Below are 13,974 nucleotides of genomic sequence, written 5' to 3'. Positions count from 1 at the left end.
GTCCGGAAGGCCACAGCTGGATAAAGGTCCTTCTCACACCATGCCGCCAAGACCTGGAACTCTCTTCCCATCCACCTCAGAAGATCTCCCACTCTATCGCAATTCAGAAAATACCTTAACACTTGGCTCTTCACCTGATCCCCTCTGTTTCTCGACGATCGCTCACCTACTGCCCCCAGTGCCTTGAAACCCTAGCGGGTAACTAACCACGCTTTACAAGTATGCTGATTGATTGATTGAATCAGCAGATTTTGTGCACTTCTTAGGTTGAATTAAAGGGCATGAAGTTCTTGAAAATAGCCTTTGGTGTTTGTAAAATAAATAGATTTTTCTTATGTTCTTATCCCATTTTAGAGTTGGAAATGTTTATCTAACTCCTAAACTAGGATTCCAGTGGGACACCAGTTCAGTATCGGGAAGGGGCATATTGCATGTATTCCTTCCAAATATCGAATTAGTAGTATCTTAGGTGTCAGTGTTTTACAACCAAAATCCAGTCACAAAACATTGATTTTTCTTTTATCGCCTCGGGATAAAAATGCATTCGCAAAAGGTAAGATGCCCCCATGTGATCTTTTCTCATTTGTGAAGTAAACTTTTCTTTCTATGTGGAGCTCAGTTTTCTTTTAGGAATACATTCTACATTCAAAAAAGAGGTTTGCCTTATCAAAAAAAAATCTGAGACAAGGTGTTATGTACCTCTAATCATATGGAGTTGCAATTTGTGACCTATTGCATTATTATTGATGAGGTAAATCAGACAAATGTTGCTTGTCACATAAAGCTAATTTTGCTATGTGTAAAATTAAAAGAGGAGAGAACGGGAGAAGGCCAAAAACTGAAAAGTTTGAAAAAAAACATTGATAGACTTGTTGGTTATCACAGAAGATATTTATATGTGGGAATGTTAAAACAGGAAGATGGAAGAAGACAACTTTAAATCAGAAGAATATCAATTGCCATACACATAAACACTGTGGCCTTAATCCTTAGTCTGACTTAAATTCCATGTGGGCGAAGCCAGTTGTGACCAGGCAATAAAAGTGCTTTACTAGCAAATACTTGATGAAATGTGTAGGTGGAAAACAAAAATGAGAAACTTAATCAGGAGTAGAGAATGTCAACTATTCCCTTTGTAATTCCATCCAGATCAGAATAACGTAGTCTTGCGATCTTGGAATTTAAAATCCCTATGATTTTGCTAATTCCATCATCATTATTATTATTACTATTATTATTAATAGTAGTAGTATGTAATTGTATTGTTATTATTATTATTAATAATAATGATGATGATGATAATAATAATAACAACGTTGTGAATAATAATTATTGTTAGCTATCAAAATAATAAAGATTAAAAGTCATCTATGGGCCAACATACTTTCGCACTTTACAGTTTAGTTTATTTAGGCAAAACCTCTAAGTAACAAACTAGCATTCACATAGCATCGTGCCATAAACACAAATTGAAATTAAAAAATATGGTGTACTATCAATGATTCTCAGCTACATACTTTACACAGTATAAAAACTTTTAAGGCCAAATATCATATCCGCCGATTTTATACTAACCCGAAGCTCCACGGATTTCTTCGGTGGCTAATTTTACGATTTACTTGTGCACAAATGATTTCCCCAAGTTATGTTATAATATTTTGTACATATAAAAAAAATATCAGCGATGCAAATGCTAGCCTTGCCTTAGCAGTAGTGTGCCCACCCATGCACTAAATAGATCCACGCTAGACAGAATGACGGGAAACCTGAGCAGACGAAAGGATCTTCTAAACTGAGACACTGGAACGTATTAAAAGGCGCTCGTGTTGTACAACATCATAAGTGGGCCATTGAACCAGATCGCATTCATATCATAATCAGTGTAAAATAATTAGTCTGGGACCTTCAGTATCCACGAGGTTGAAGAGCCAATTTCGCATTGTGAAATGGAGGCGTAATAAGCAAAGGAAGCGGTGTCCTGTTTCTGCATCTGACAGTAATTACCTTCAAGGGGAAGGAGCTGCTGCCGGATGCCATGGCAACGCTGCCTTTTGGATGGAGGTGGACCTCCTCAAACGCTAGTTTACTTGGATATATTGTGAGTTCAGTGAGTAGACCATGCTGCCTCTTTATACAGCGGACACCCAGGAGCAGGCTCTGCGCGTCATTATACCTCACAGAATCTAAAAATAAGACACGAAGGGTGCCAATGAGTGTCCTGAAAAACATTTGTGCACCCCGACATAGAGCATCAGTGGTTCTGATTACAGCATTTGTTTTGCAACTGTTAGCGCACATTGACGACAGTTGTTGCCTAAGTGACACTTTGCTTCATAGCATTAAATTAATAAAATGCGTATTTCAACAACATACCACGCCCCTGCCTTTGGAAAAGGTTACAGTCGAGTTCTTAATTTGTAAATAAAAACATTCCGGTGCCCAGAGCCCTTCTCTTAAACACGCGGCTGCTGTAATGAAATGTGTGAGCACAGAATGCTAAGGCAAGGTAATCCTGACGCCATCTAGGGCCTCTTCAATCCATTTCCAGCCACTCCCTGCCCCTTCAGCTCACTCTTGCAGCTTTCTGCCATTGTGATGCTTTGTGTTTTTTCTCTTCCTCCGTCTTTTCCATATGTGTCTTTTGCTCGCAGTAAATGCTTGTGTCAGAAAAATAAGTGCCGGCCCTCAAAAATAAGTGCTGGTGTTCCGCACCAGAAACAACAAGCATGAATGAAGCACTCCGTTGCACAAGAAAATATTGAATTTATGTCCTGTTTTTGTCAACCCATAGGATGATTGAGCAAATCTTTGAAAGAAGCTAGGGCGAAAAAAGATTTGGGTGTTAATTTTACAACTAACATTTTACTTAAACATAAAGTTTGTGAAGTGTAGAGGAATAAACACGCCGCCTTCGTTTCAGATTGACCAAGGCGAAGCACCATCGGAGGCCCACAGTGAACCCAGACCTGCGCCTGCAGAAAACGGAGTCAACCACACTTCATCGCTGACCCCTAAAGCACCTGCACAGCCCGTTCACAGCCAGCCGGCCCCAGGTAAGAGCACCACACCAAGAGTGGCCACAATTAGATTATTAAAATGTAATTCGATTTCTAGATTAATATAATAAAAATGCATGTAAAAAACGCTTAATGGAGTTCGATGACATCGGCCAAATGGAAAAAAGGAGAACATTGCAATTGCAGATTTACCTAGTAGTTGCAATAACAAATATTTGCAACATTAATATCCATGTACATTTATATTACACATTTCTTTGGAAATAACACATAATTACACAGGGTCGGTATACTTTGTATTCTATAAGTATATGTGCTATAATGAACCTGTTACACCTCCTTCAGAGGATGAATAGGTACCACGACACGAGAATGGAAGGAATGGGGCTTTAGCAACTAAAAGTCATCACGAACTAACGACCATAACTTAACTGCCTAACTATCTTCCATACTTTAGCTGCCTCACTACCATAACTTAGCTGCCCAACTGATTACTATAACTTAGCTGCCTACCTAACTACCACAAATACTCAGGCTCAGACTTGTTAAAATGTTGCCTTGTGGTTACGCCATCTTGTGGCGCAGCCACGCCCCAGAATGTTAGTATAAATTTACAAAGCCGAGCAAGCAGCGATCTGCATTGCCTTGTGTGGCTTTGAAAACCAAAAGTAATACAATGCAGTGCCTCGTGCTGGGTTCCGTTACAGTGTGCCTGGTAGGCATTACATGGGTGAAGCATGGCCCTATCCATGTATGTTGATGAAAACTCAGATGCACTAAAGGCACAAACGTGGATTTGTACTAAATTGAGTGCCTGCCCAACAGAGGTAAATAATATTTTTTTTTTTTAAATTTCTCCTCATTTCGTCCTCTTTGCTTGTGTGGCGCATTCTGCAGCAGAGATAAAAAGTGGAATATGCTTCATAGAGATTCTTTTTGTTTTGGAAGGCACCACTTCCTGCATAAAACAATCATGCGTGTAAAGCAGGCACCATTGCACAAATATGCCTGCGTTGGCATTAGGCTGTCTGAGTTGTGCCAGCGTTATGAGCAGAGGTTTGCCATATCTTAGTAAGTATGGTACATTTCTGCTCTTTCTCTTTCATGCAACGCAGTGCACCAAGTCGCCTTGCTGCATTGCATGAGAGGCTACTGAATTCTTCCCTAAATAACTAGCTACTATGGGCACTTAGTTGCAAAAAATTTGGGCAGAGGTTGTGAAATGCACATTCATGACAACTCCTACACAAGGGGATAATTTTATAAATTTTAAAAATATATAGCTCTTCAAAGTTCATAGAGGTGGAGACATGTATACCTATATGTGTATATTTAAACTTCATGGTAATCTGGTGCTTAGTAGTTTGACCAAACTATTTTGGCAGGTCAGTATTTTTCCCTCAATATTTTGACATACAATCATTCAAATTAAACAGGAGTTTTATCACAAATCTGTCACCCGCCACTGAGGCAACCAAGCTTCTCAAACACAAAAGGCCTTTTTTATAAGCTCCTAGTGCCACCTGCGCCACATTAGCATCATTTAAAAAAAAATGCTACTGTGGCCCAACATGGTCAAAATCCTTGCGCCATATTTGTAACCCTTTGCGCTACTAAATGCCTGCACCAGGCATAATGTATGCGAAGGGGGCATTCCCCAGTTAGGGGGGCCGAAAAAATGGGGCAAGGAAATCTCTAAGATTTCCTTGCGTCATTTTGTATGGCACTTTTAACACCTGCTTAAAGCAGTAGTTAAAAGAGGGCTTCCATTATTTATAATGGGCTCCTATGCACTCTGCAGGAGTAGCATCAACAATTTGGCGCTAGTCCTGCAGAGTACACCAATAGCGTCAAGAAAAATTACGCTATTGCCCCCTACCCTGCAACATGGTCCACCGTATTTTAAATATGACGCACACATGGTGGTTGTAGGGGGGCATTAGGGGCCGCAGGAAAAGTGGTGCTGCACTCGGTGTAGCGCCATTTTCCATAAATCTGACCCAAACGCCAGTGGAGTAACTAAATTGTCTTTAACTGCTCCATTCCTTATAGGCAGTCTGTTATTCCACCCAAGAGATTGGCATTCAGAGCAATTGGACACAAACTTTTTAACCCTTTAACAGCCCGGAAGCCTCTTCCACTCGACTTCCACAGCAATTCAAGTCTTTCGCCTTTACCATACTTGCCTTTTCTTACTGGAAAAATGCTTGAATGCCTACTGACTATTTAACATGTATTTCTCTGTTGGTGGTCTTTCTGGTTCTATTAATGTACCATTTAATGACTCTGTACATGTTAGATGTGTTTGCCAAATGAACCGAAGATAATGGATGTTCTTTAAGGATGTTTTATTATTTGAAGATAACCTTTGCTGCGCTATTTTAAAGGTTTAGCCCCTTCAAAGATGTCTTTTAATATAGAAGTTCTGGAGGCTGAAAGTGACCATGTAGTAAAAAACTAGAATTTGTATTAAATATCGTGTGTAAAATATCTCACAGTATTACACCACAAATCAAACACACAATTGCAAGCTACACTGAAAGGATACTCAAACGTCTTTCTTTTGTGGTTTATTATGCTGCAAATATTGTTGTCTGTAAAGACTAGTCATTTAATTACAACAAACACATTTATATTTTGTAAGAAAGTATATTATTGAATGGGGTGGATAGAAGTCCACTGTAAATAATGAAGCCACTAACCTGTTAGGTCCAGTCACAAGTATAAATCATTTAAACCTGAGCTTGACCCCTGGTAGCTATGGTATTAAGCGGACAGACTTAACACAAAGAAAATAGTAAACCATAATAGAACAGTCAAAAAGTCAAAGACACAACACAATAAAACACTGATCCAATTTCCATAAAAAGTGAGTAAAAAATATTTAGTAGAATGACACCAAAAAGACAAAAATCCAATAAGTTAAACTGATGCTTTATATCCTTTTACATTTTAAATAGAAATAGCTCCAAGAAAAATAAAGCGCCTAATGTAAGTCATTGTTTGCTGTATAGCAAGGTACACTTTCAGGCTGATCACAATGTAGCCAGTTTGGATACACCCAGGGGTTTGGTCCCGATGAAAGTCTGAAAGTAAAAAAGTTGAAAAAAGTTCTACTTTAAAAAAGGACTTTGTCATTCTTTGAGAAGAAACATCTTCCCCACATCGGCCACCTCTGAAATTGTAGATAGTGCCATGAAACCAAAGGCCAGATACTTGAGACAGGTCCCAATGCAGCATGAGTTTGAACTAAGTCATTTTTTCAGAGGTTCAGGGATCTTTGACCAGGGAAAGGCTGAAATCCAGTCTAATTCTGTGAAACTGTAGGTTGGATAATTTTTTCTGATGGGTCCCATTGAAGCTGTGGATGAAAAGTTTTCAGTACTTCCCAAACTTTCTTCTAATGCCAAAACAACCTCAGGTGTGGACTTGTAAGGCCCTATAACACATCAGGGGAGGCACTTAGAGACTCTCAGAGTGTCAGGCAGATGCCCACTGTAGGGTTTAGTCCTTTCCAGTTGATACTGAAGGAAAAAGGCCTCTTGTGCGGTATAGGAGTTCAGCCTGCTGACCCTAGGAGTTCACCTCTTTCTTCTCAGTACAAATGGATGTAGGGCCAACCCTTCAGGTGTACTGACAATTCACAAACAGCAGGTGCGGGCCTTTTTCAGTTCTTCCACATGTCCACAGATTATTCTAAGAAAGGTGCCTTGGGATCCCACATTTGTGCCTCGCACCAGCTAGTGGCTGTGGGTGACTATTGTCTTTTCTCTAACCAATGAGGTAAAAGTTTCAGTGGGCAACCATAACATTTCTGCAGCAGTTTTCTTCCCCTACTGAAAACAATCCCACAATGCACCTTTTCCGAATTCCGTGATTAGGAAACTCCTTTTCCCTTGTTCAGAGCCAATGTGTCCACCCAGAGGTGTGGAAAGGGTAGTGGACAGGGTACTCCTCTGTGGTCACTCATAACTGGTTCTAGGGGCAGCTTTCCTCCCACTGGGCTTGGTGCTAGCCTGACTATGGGGACAAAGGCTGGGGCTTTTTAGATGTCACTTACTTGTGACAGGACAGGTCCCTTTGAAGTTAATTAAGTTGATGGGCCCACCCCAACTGGTCTTCCTGCCAGGGGAAGAAAACACCTCCTCACTCCCAGGCCATATTCCCCACTTTTTGGGAGCAGTTTTTATGCCTCATTAAGGTCAACTCCTTGATTAACAGCTGCTGGACAGCCAGTATACATTAGCCTCTAGAAGCTTCAGGCAGGGAAAGCATAACGTTCTGAAAGTTACCTTCCCTAAATATTTATCATAAATCCAACTTCACCATTCAATTGGAATTTTAATAAATATTAAAAAGAGTGGTTGGCATTTTTCTAACTGGTCCCAATCCTGAGATAATATTTTAATTTGTACTTTAATTTTCCTCATAGGAGAGACTGCTAAAAATGGGGCATTTTATTGCAGTCATTGGGTTTTCTTGCTATTCCCACAAACATATTAGTTTGTGTGTGTTCAAATCCTTCATGATGGTGGGAAAACAAATAAGTTAGTGGGTGTTCACAGAATTCTGGTTGGTATTTTTCCTAGTCTTGAAACTAATTTATTTACTAATCTGAAAGTTAGCAGTTAGTGCTAGCCCACAATGGTAAAGAGAAGGATTAACTTCCCCTTATAACATAAATTGGTTTTTCATGGTGGGAAAGGTATTTCTGTGTAGCAAAAATGTAAATGGTGCAAATAAACAATTATGCATGACGTACTGTTTTTAATGGAGAGGAAAATAAGTGTGAGTATATTTGTGAAACAGAGAACGCTAAGAGTTTGATGCACTTTGAGGAGAACTTTTTGGAATCTTAGTAAATCCAATGGAAGTTAGAAACATTCTCCAAATGTAATGCTATGTGGCTAAATTTCTGACATTCTACACCTTATCTTCAGGAATCTGACTCATAAAGATTGATAAACATTATCAATGCAACTATATGACTTTTTAAGTTTAGTAATCAGAAAGGATGAACCATTTCAGAATGGGAGTCGTTACCCATTATTACCTAGCATTCTGTTTTTCCTGATAGAAGGATGCAAAGGTGTTGTTTTTGATGTTTTTATTTAATTGTTAAATATCATGTGTTCACTAAATCCCAATGAAAATGGTACAGAAAATCACATACATTCTTTATCTTTCCCTTACTTTTAGGTTCGGTAAATATTCCTGCAAAGTCAGAAGATCTCATTCACAGTGTCCTGACAGGTAATTCAAAATCTAAGGGGTGCTATTTTTTTAAAACAATAATGCCTTTTAAGATTGTAACACATAATTTTATTTAGAATTTTTTTTATCTATTATGCTATTCTGATGTAAGCATGAAAGTCGAGCTCTACAGCTCATACTAAAAATGTTTAGAGCCCATTCACAATCATTTGATGTATGAGACTCTCAAACCTTGGGCTTAAAAATTCAAGAGAACTGGACACAAAAAGAATTGTTTCCTGAAGAAGTTGCTAAAGCTTTTCCTTTCACTCCATGACCTCCCATCATGCCTTCACGCTTATAGGTTTGAGCATGTTGCTTGTTGTGGCCCATCCTTGAGTAAGGACATGGGCCACAGAGGAGATGGTGCCTTATACTGAAGTCTTAAAATAACGAAAAGTGCACATCACAAATATGTTTTAAAACCGATCTTCCATGTCGGACATATTTGATGTCTTTACTCTAACTCTGGGAAAGCAATTCTGTCCATTTTAAAACAGACTTCTTGACCATATCATTAAAAGTATCTCTGTTATTTAAGTATCCCTCAAGGAGGCACTGCAAGATTCAAGACCTTACATCATAAAAAATTGTCAGTGATTTTTCCACTCTGAGTATTCACCTGAAATAGTTTCTGTTTTGAGAACGGTGTCAGTGGAAACACATGAATTTAAACGAACAATGAACCAAAACATTTGTATGCCAAATAAAGAATCATTATTTCCACGTTATCTGAACTGAATTTTTCATGTTGCAGCAGATACATCTTCTACAGTCCATCAATCTGATACATTAATGTTGTATCTAGGCAACATTTTCACCGCATGTATACGTGAATAATAGATGAATACACCAGCCAGTAGCCTGAGTGAAGGTGACCAGCTAATTGTTGCAGTGTTCACCACTGAGCTGTACCATGTACTTGGCGATTTTGTAACTTTTGATTCCTTTGAGTTCACTTTTTTATTAAAGTCTGCAATTATGCAGCAGTTGATGGTTTGTGTAGTAACTGCAACTAATTCATTACTTTGTGGATAATGCCACTGCGGCAGAACTGCATAATTACTGTATGCATGACTTGTGGCAACATGTTATATAATGGCTTAGTGGCAAATATGTGCACATTCAGAACCAGAAAGGGATGATGGTGTACATGGAAAGTACATTTACAATGTGCTGGCTTTGCTGACTTACACCCCTTAGTGAAAGCCTATTTCACTCTTAAGTGTCAGGCCGTTCCCCCTAGAGAGAAGGGTAAGCATTTTTAAAGAAAGAATGGCCTGAAGGTCTTGGGAAGCTCAACATTTAGAAGTTCAAAAAACAAAAAATCCAGTGATACACCATGTGCAGAAGGGATTTCTTACACATGTGCAGCCTTCATCTGAAGAATGGGTTGACACTCTATTCAGTCCAATTGTGAATCTTCCCAAATCACTGGAAATCTCTCTTACTCCACCAGTAACTTGTCCCAGCATGCACACATTAGAACTTCATATTATTTGGCAATAAGATTCTCATCAAGTTTTACCTGCTGCAGCCTTGTGAGTAAATACCACAATGTACGCAGTCTGTGTAAGGGCAAATAACGTGTGTATTAAGCGCATGACCAAATGTCTCCTGATTTGATATCCCATCATGGGTACAAACAGGATTTAATTTGCGCTGAAGAGAGAATGAGACTGTTGGTTGTAATCAGGGCTGAGTGTTCTGCCCTAACAACTGTTTCCTACCACTAACTCATAAACTTTTAAATTGTCTGCGTTGTGTCACCCAACGTGAAGCAGAGTATGCTTTTGTTCAAAGGTGTCCAATGTAAGTCAGATCCATTAAAATGTTCTGGATTTCCACTGATGATGCATTATATTTATTTAGGTTCCTTTTATGTACATTTATCCTTTGTGGAGATTTAAATAATATGCTGAACCAATTTTAGACACCAATGGTGTTATACTTTAGAGAATAATGTTTTGGTTTCTTATAAATTATTCTGTCTAAGCTTACATTTGTTTTTGGCATTAGATGTAAACATATGCTACTAATGTATTGATATAACAGTAATTATATTAAGACCTTTAGTGCATTCCACACAAGCAGCTTTAAAAATTCCTTTAGTGCTATAAATGCACAGCAATGAAACTATGGACCTTCTTCCAAATGTCACTAAACCTTAGTAAATCGTCAAAGTTTACCTAATAGTTGTCATTGTTTGTTGCAGAGGTAGAAGCCCAGACAATAGAGGAGCTCAAACAACAGAAGTCGTTTGTCAAACTTCAAAAGAAACACTATAAAGAGATGAAGGACCTCGTCAAGAGACACCACAAGAAAACCACAGATCTTATTAAAGAACACACTGCCAAGTACAATGAAATTCAGAACGATTACCTGAGACGAAGGGCGATCCTAGAAAAGTCTGCCAAACGAGACAGCAAGAAAAGGTAAGCTGAGGAACTTTTTATGCCAATGTTCCATGGAGTTTAAATAATCTAATGAGCTCTGCTGTGAGGTGGCACCTGCTGGGAAAGCAGCAGATCCCTGAGTGCTCAGCCAGTCCCTTTCTGGGCAATTGGTGAAAAGTAATGCAAAGTCTTATGAAACACTCAGGTACCGAGTCTGAGCTACAAAGTAAATACATAGATAAATTATCGGTATTTTTTATGAAAAATATTATAATTTCTAGCCTTGTATGAATCCCGGGGTACTAACATTAGAATTTCCGAGCGTTTCATCTGTATAATTGTGACCAAGTTATATATAGATAGAGCAAAACTTTGCGTTGCTGCTGCTCTCTGAGTTCTTACTATTAAAATGTAAGCAGGGATGCGAAAGAAATCCCAAGCTGCAGCGAAGGGCTTTTTGTTCCTTTCAGATGCAGGCCATAAACACTTCCCACATGTCAAGCAAAAATCAAATATTTAGTAATTTTATTCTGGCCTCAGGCAGCTAAAAGGAAATATTATTTAACATGGAAATTTGTGCATGAAATACATGAACGATAAGTACTTTGAACCGCCGACATAGAATGCAGCAAAGTTGATAGGAACCTTGAAAAGGTTGAAAAAGTAGTTTTCACTTGGTTGAAGTAGCTTAGTAAAAACACGGTTTATAACATTACTGCTTGGGTTTTAATTTTGGCTACGTATGCGAGTTGTTTACTAACGGATGCCCATGCGCTTGCGTGTGTTGCACAGTTTTTCACTGTACCCACAGGTTTCATAACGGTAAGTAAATAGACAAAATGCTTTGCTGCGCTTTGCAGCCCAAAAGCCCACCCAAGCCTTGGTAAATAACACCCTAAGGTCCAGATTTAAGAGGGCATAGTGCCTCCTTGATCCACATTAGCGTCATTTTGTTGTACGGTAATGTGGCCTAACGAGGCCAAAATTGCTGCACCAGCTTTATTAATCGGCACAATGCATGCATTGCTCTACTTTGTAGCCCCCTTGCGCCACAATGTGCCTGTGCCAGGCATAATGTATGCAAGGGGGGCGTCCCCCACTAGGGGGCCAAAAAAATGGCGCAAATAAATCTAAAATATTTGTTTATGACATTTTTTGCAGCATTTTTAACGCCTGCACAGAGCAGGCGTTAAAAGGAGGCACACCATTAAATAGAATGGGCCTCAATGTGATTTTCATGATTAGCTTCAAAATTGTTGACGCTAATCCTGCAAAGCGCCAAACTAGCATAAACATTTTTGATGCTAGTTCCCTAACTACTTCCATGGTGCGCTAAGGGGTGCAAGAAAAGTGGCGCTGGATTGGATGCAGCGCCACTTTTCTTAAATCTGCCCCTAAGTGTTTCTAGGTGGGAAGTTCACAAGTAACGGTATCAAAATGTTTTAATACGTGTTGTAGTCTCACATTGATTGTGATTCCTGGGCTGCTCACAGTAGCAGAGTTTCCCATTTTACCTATGTTTCCTTGCAAATGGCTCTATTTTCACACATGTGGTAGCTGACAATGTTGGTGTAAGGGATATTTTCTCAAGAGTTAACTTAAAAGGCCTGTTCCTTGTGACTGTCGAATGGATGGATGTTGTCAATCTATTTTTCTTTCGTAATAACTTATCAAGTCCAGATTTTCACATGAAATTCCACATGCGAGGAGCTTTATAGCCTCTCACAGTGTCCATAATAATGAGGGCACAGCTATCAATGCTAAAGCTGGTGCAGTGAATGGGATCTATGGGCCTGAGGGGCCTCTACACCGGCTGCTGTGCTTGATTGCGTTGGCCGCACTTAGCCACAATTAGGTTTAGGCCTGTCACCTCTCTGAACTTGCCAATGCAATAAAGATCTGTGGTGGGTGAGAGAATACACCTACACTGATATGCCTGGCTCATAAATGAATGAGCAAGGGAAGAAGAAAGAATTGGCCAGAAGGCATCTAATGTGTGCTTGGTGCATTTGGCTGACGGTGTGAGATTGTACATGCAACGTAATTGGTTGCACCATTTATAGTATCTGCCCAACTCAGTGTCACAGCATTCCAAAACAATCATCTATTTATGGTGTTGAATCTGGGCCAGATTTGTGTCTTCTTTTGCTGAGCCCATTGTTTTGGCTTTTAGGATTCTGCACACTTTATTCCTGCTAATCAGTGGTAAAGTACTTCTGCTCTCCCTCCTAAACATGGTAAAGTTGTTATTCACCTCACTCGTCTCCTTAATTTACTCATCAGTCCTTAGCAAGTGGTACTATATGTACCCAGGACTTGCAATTGAAGTGCTATTAGTGGGCTGCGGCACGTATCGTGCCACCCACTAATCTAGCCCTGTGAAGCATTTCTCCAGACCTGCCTTTGCAGCCTATGTGTGTAGTTCTACACCGCCATTTGAACCTGACAAATAATCCTTTTGCCAGGCCTAGAACTTCTGTTTTAATACTAAAATGTCACTGCTAAAGTAGGCCCTAATGGCTCGCAGGGCAGAGTGCATGTACTTCAGTAGAGTAGATGTTCTTAGGTTTTGCATGTCCTGGCAGTGAAAAGTCTCCAAAGCCGTTTTTCACTGCAGCAAGCCAAGCTCTTATGTAGAGTAACCCTGGGTAACTTTATTACACTTAACAAATGATAAAGAATCACTTCTTCTGCTCATTTGAACTGTAGTTTAAAATCCTTGCTAGTTGCAAAACCAGATTTTACATTACTATTCGGAAAATGGCACTTCTAGAAAGGCGCACTTTCTTGCCTAAACCAAATGTGTTTTCTGCCAGTGTCCAGGGTCACATGACTGTTAATGTCTCTCCTTTGGTGGGATGCGAATTCCATTAAGACAGGTGACAAAAGGGCCTTGGGTGTAAGGAAGGGTATTCCTCTCCTGGACAGGATGACCTGAGGGGTTGTACTCAGCCCTTCCGTAGCTTCAAAGGGTAGCCTGAGGGCTGTACAACCTTCTTCCTGAGTTCTGAAGGTGCCTGCCCTGTAACGGGCAAATGCAGCTCAAACCTGGGCATTCCTGCCCTTTTTTCCCAAGACAGATTGGAGCACAATCAAGGGAAGAAGGAAGAACTGACCACAACTAGATAGAGTTATATAAAGTGACTTCCACACACAGGCTGCCACTTGGTATACAAGAGCCACTTTCAGAAACCTTCATCAGAACACTCCTCTACCTAATGAATATTCAGAAGAAGGACTGCCCTGCTGACTGAAGAAGGTAGAGTGGACCTGCTTGTCTTGAACACGGATCCCAGAAGTGTCTCCGA

At 39.8% G+C, this 13,974-nt stretch overlaps 1 protein-coding gene across 2 annotated transcripts in view; it reads left to right on the top strand.

Moving 5' to 3' along the window:
- PLCB1 (phospholipase C beta 1) overlaps positions 1-13,974 on the top strand; it is a 2,042,221-nt gene that overhangs the window by 1,505,910 nt on the left and 522,337 nt on the right. For both annotated transcript variants that reach the window (XM_069234146.1, XM_069234145.1), the window contains exons 24-26: positions 2,921-3,053; positions 8,217-8,270; positions 10,486-10,705. In XM_069234146.1, the coding sequence (XP_069090247.1) occupies positions 2,921-3,053; positions 8,217-8,270; positions 10,486-10,705 (407 nt within the window). The remainder of the gene's footprint in view (positions 1-2,920; positions 3,054-8,216; positions 8,271-10,485; positions 10,706-13,974) is intronic.

The sequence above is a fragment of the Pleurodeles waltl genome, chromosome 5, assembly GCF_031143425.1.
Source record: "Pleurodeles waltl isolate 20211129_DDA chromosome 5, aPleWal1.hap1.20221129, whole genome shotgun sequence".
NCBI classification, from domain to species: domain Eukaryota; kingdom Metazoa; phylum Chordata; class Amphibia; order Caudata; family Salamandridae; genus Pleurodeles; species Pleurodeles waltl.
Note: the sequence above shows the minus strand (reverse complement) of the source record. Positions and strands in the feature narration are given on the sequence as shown.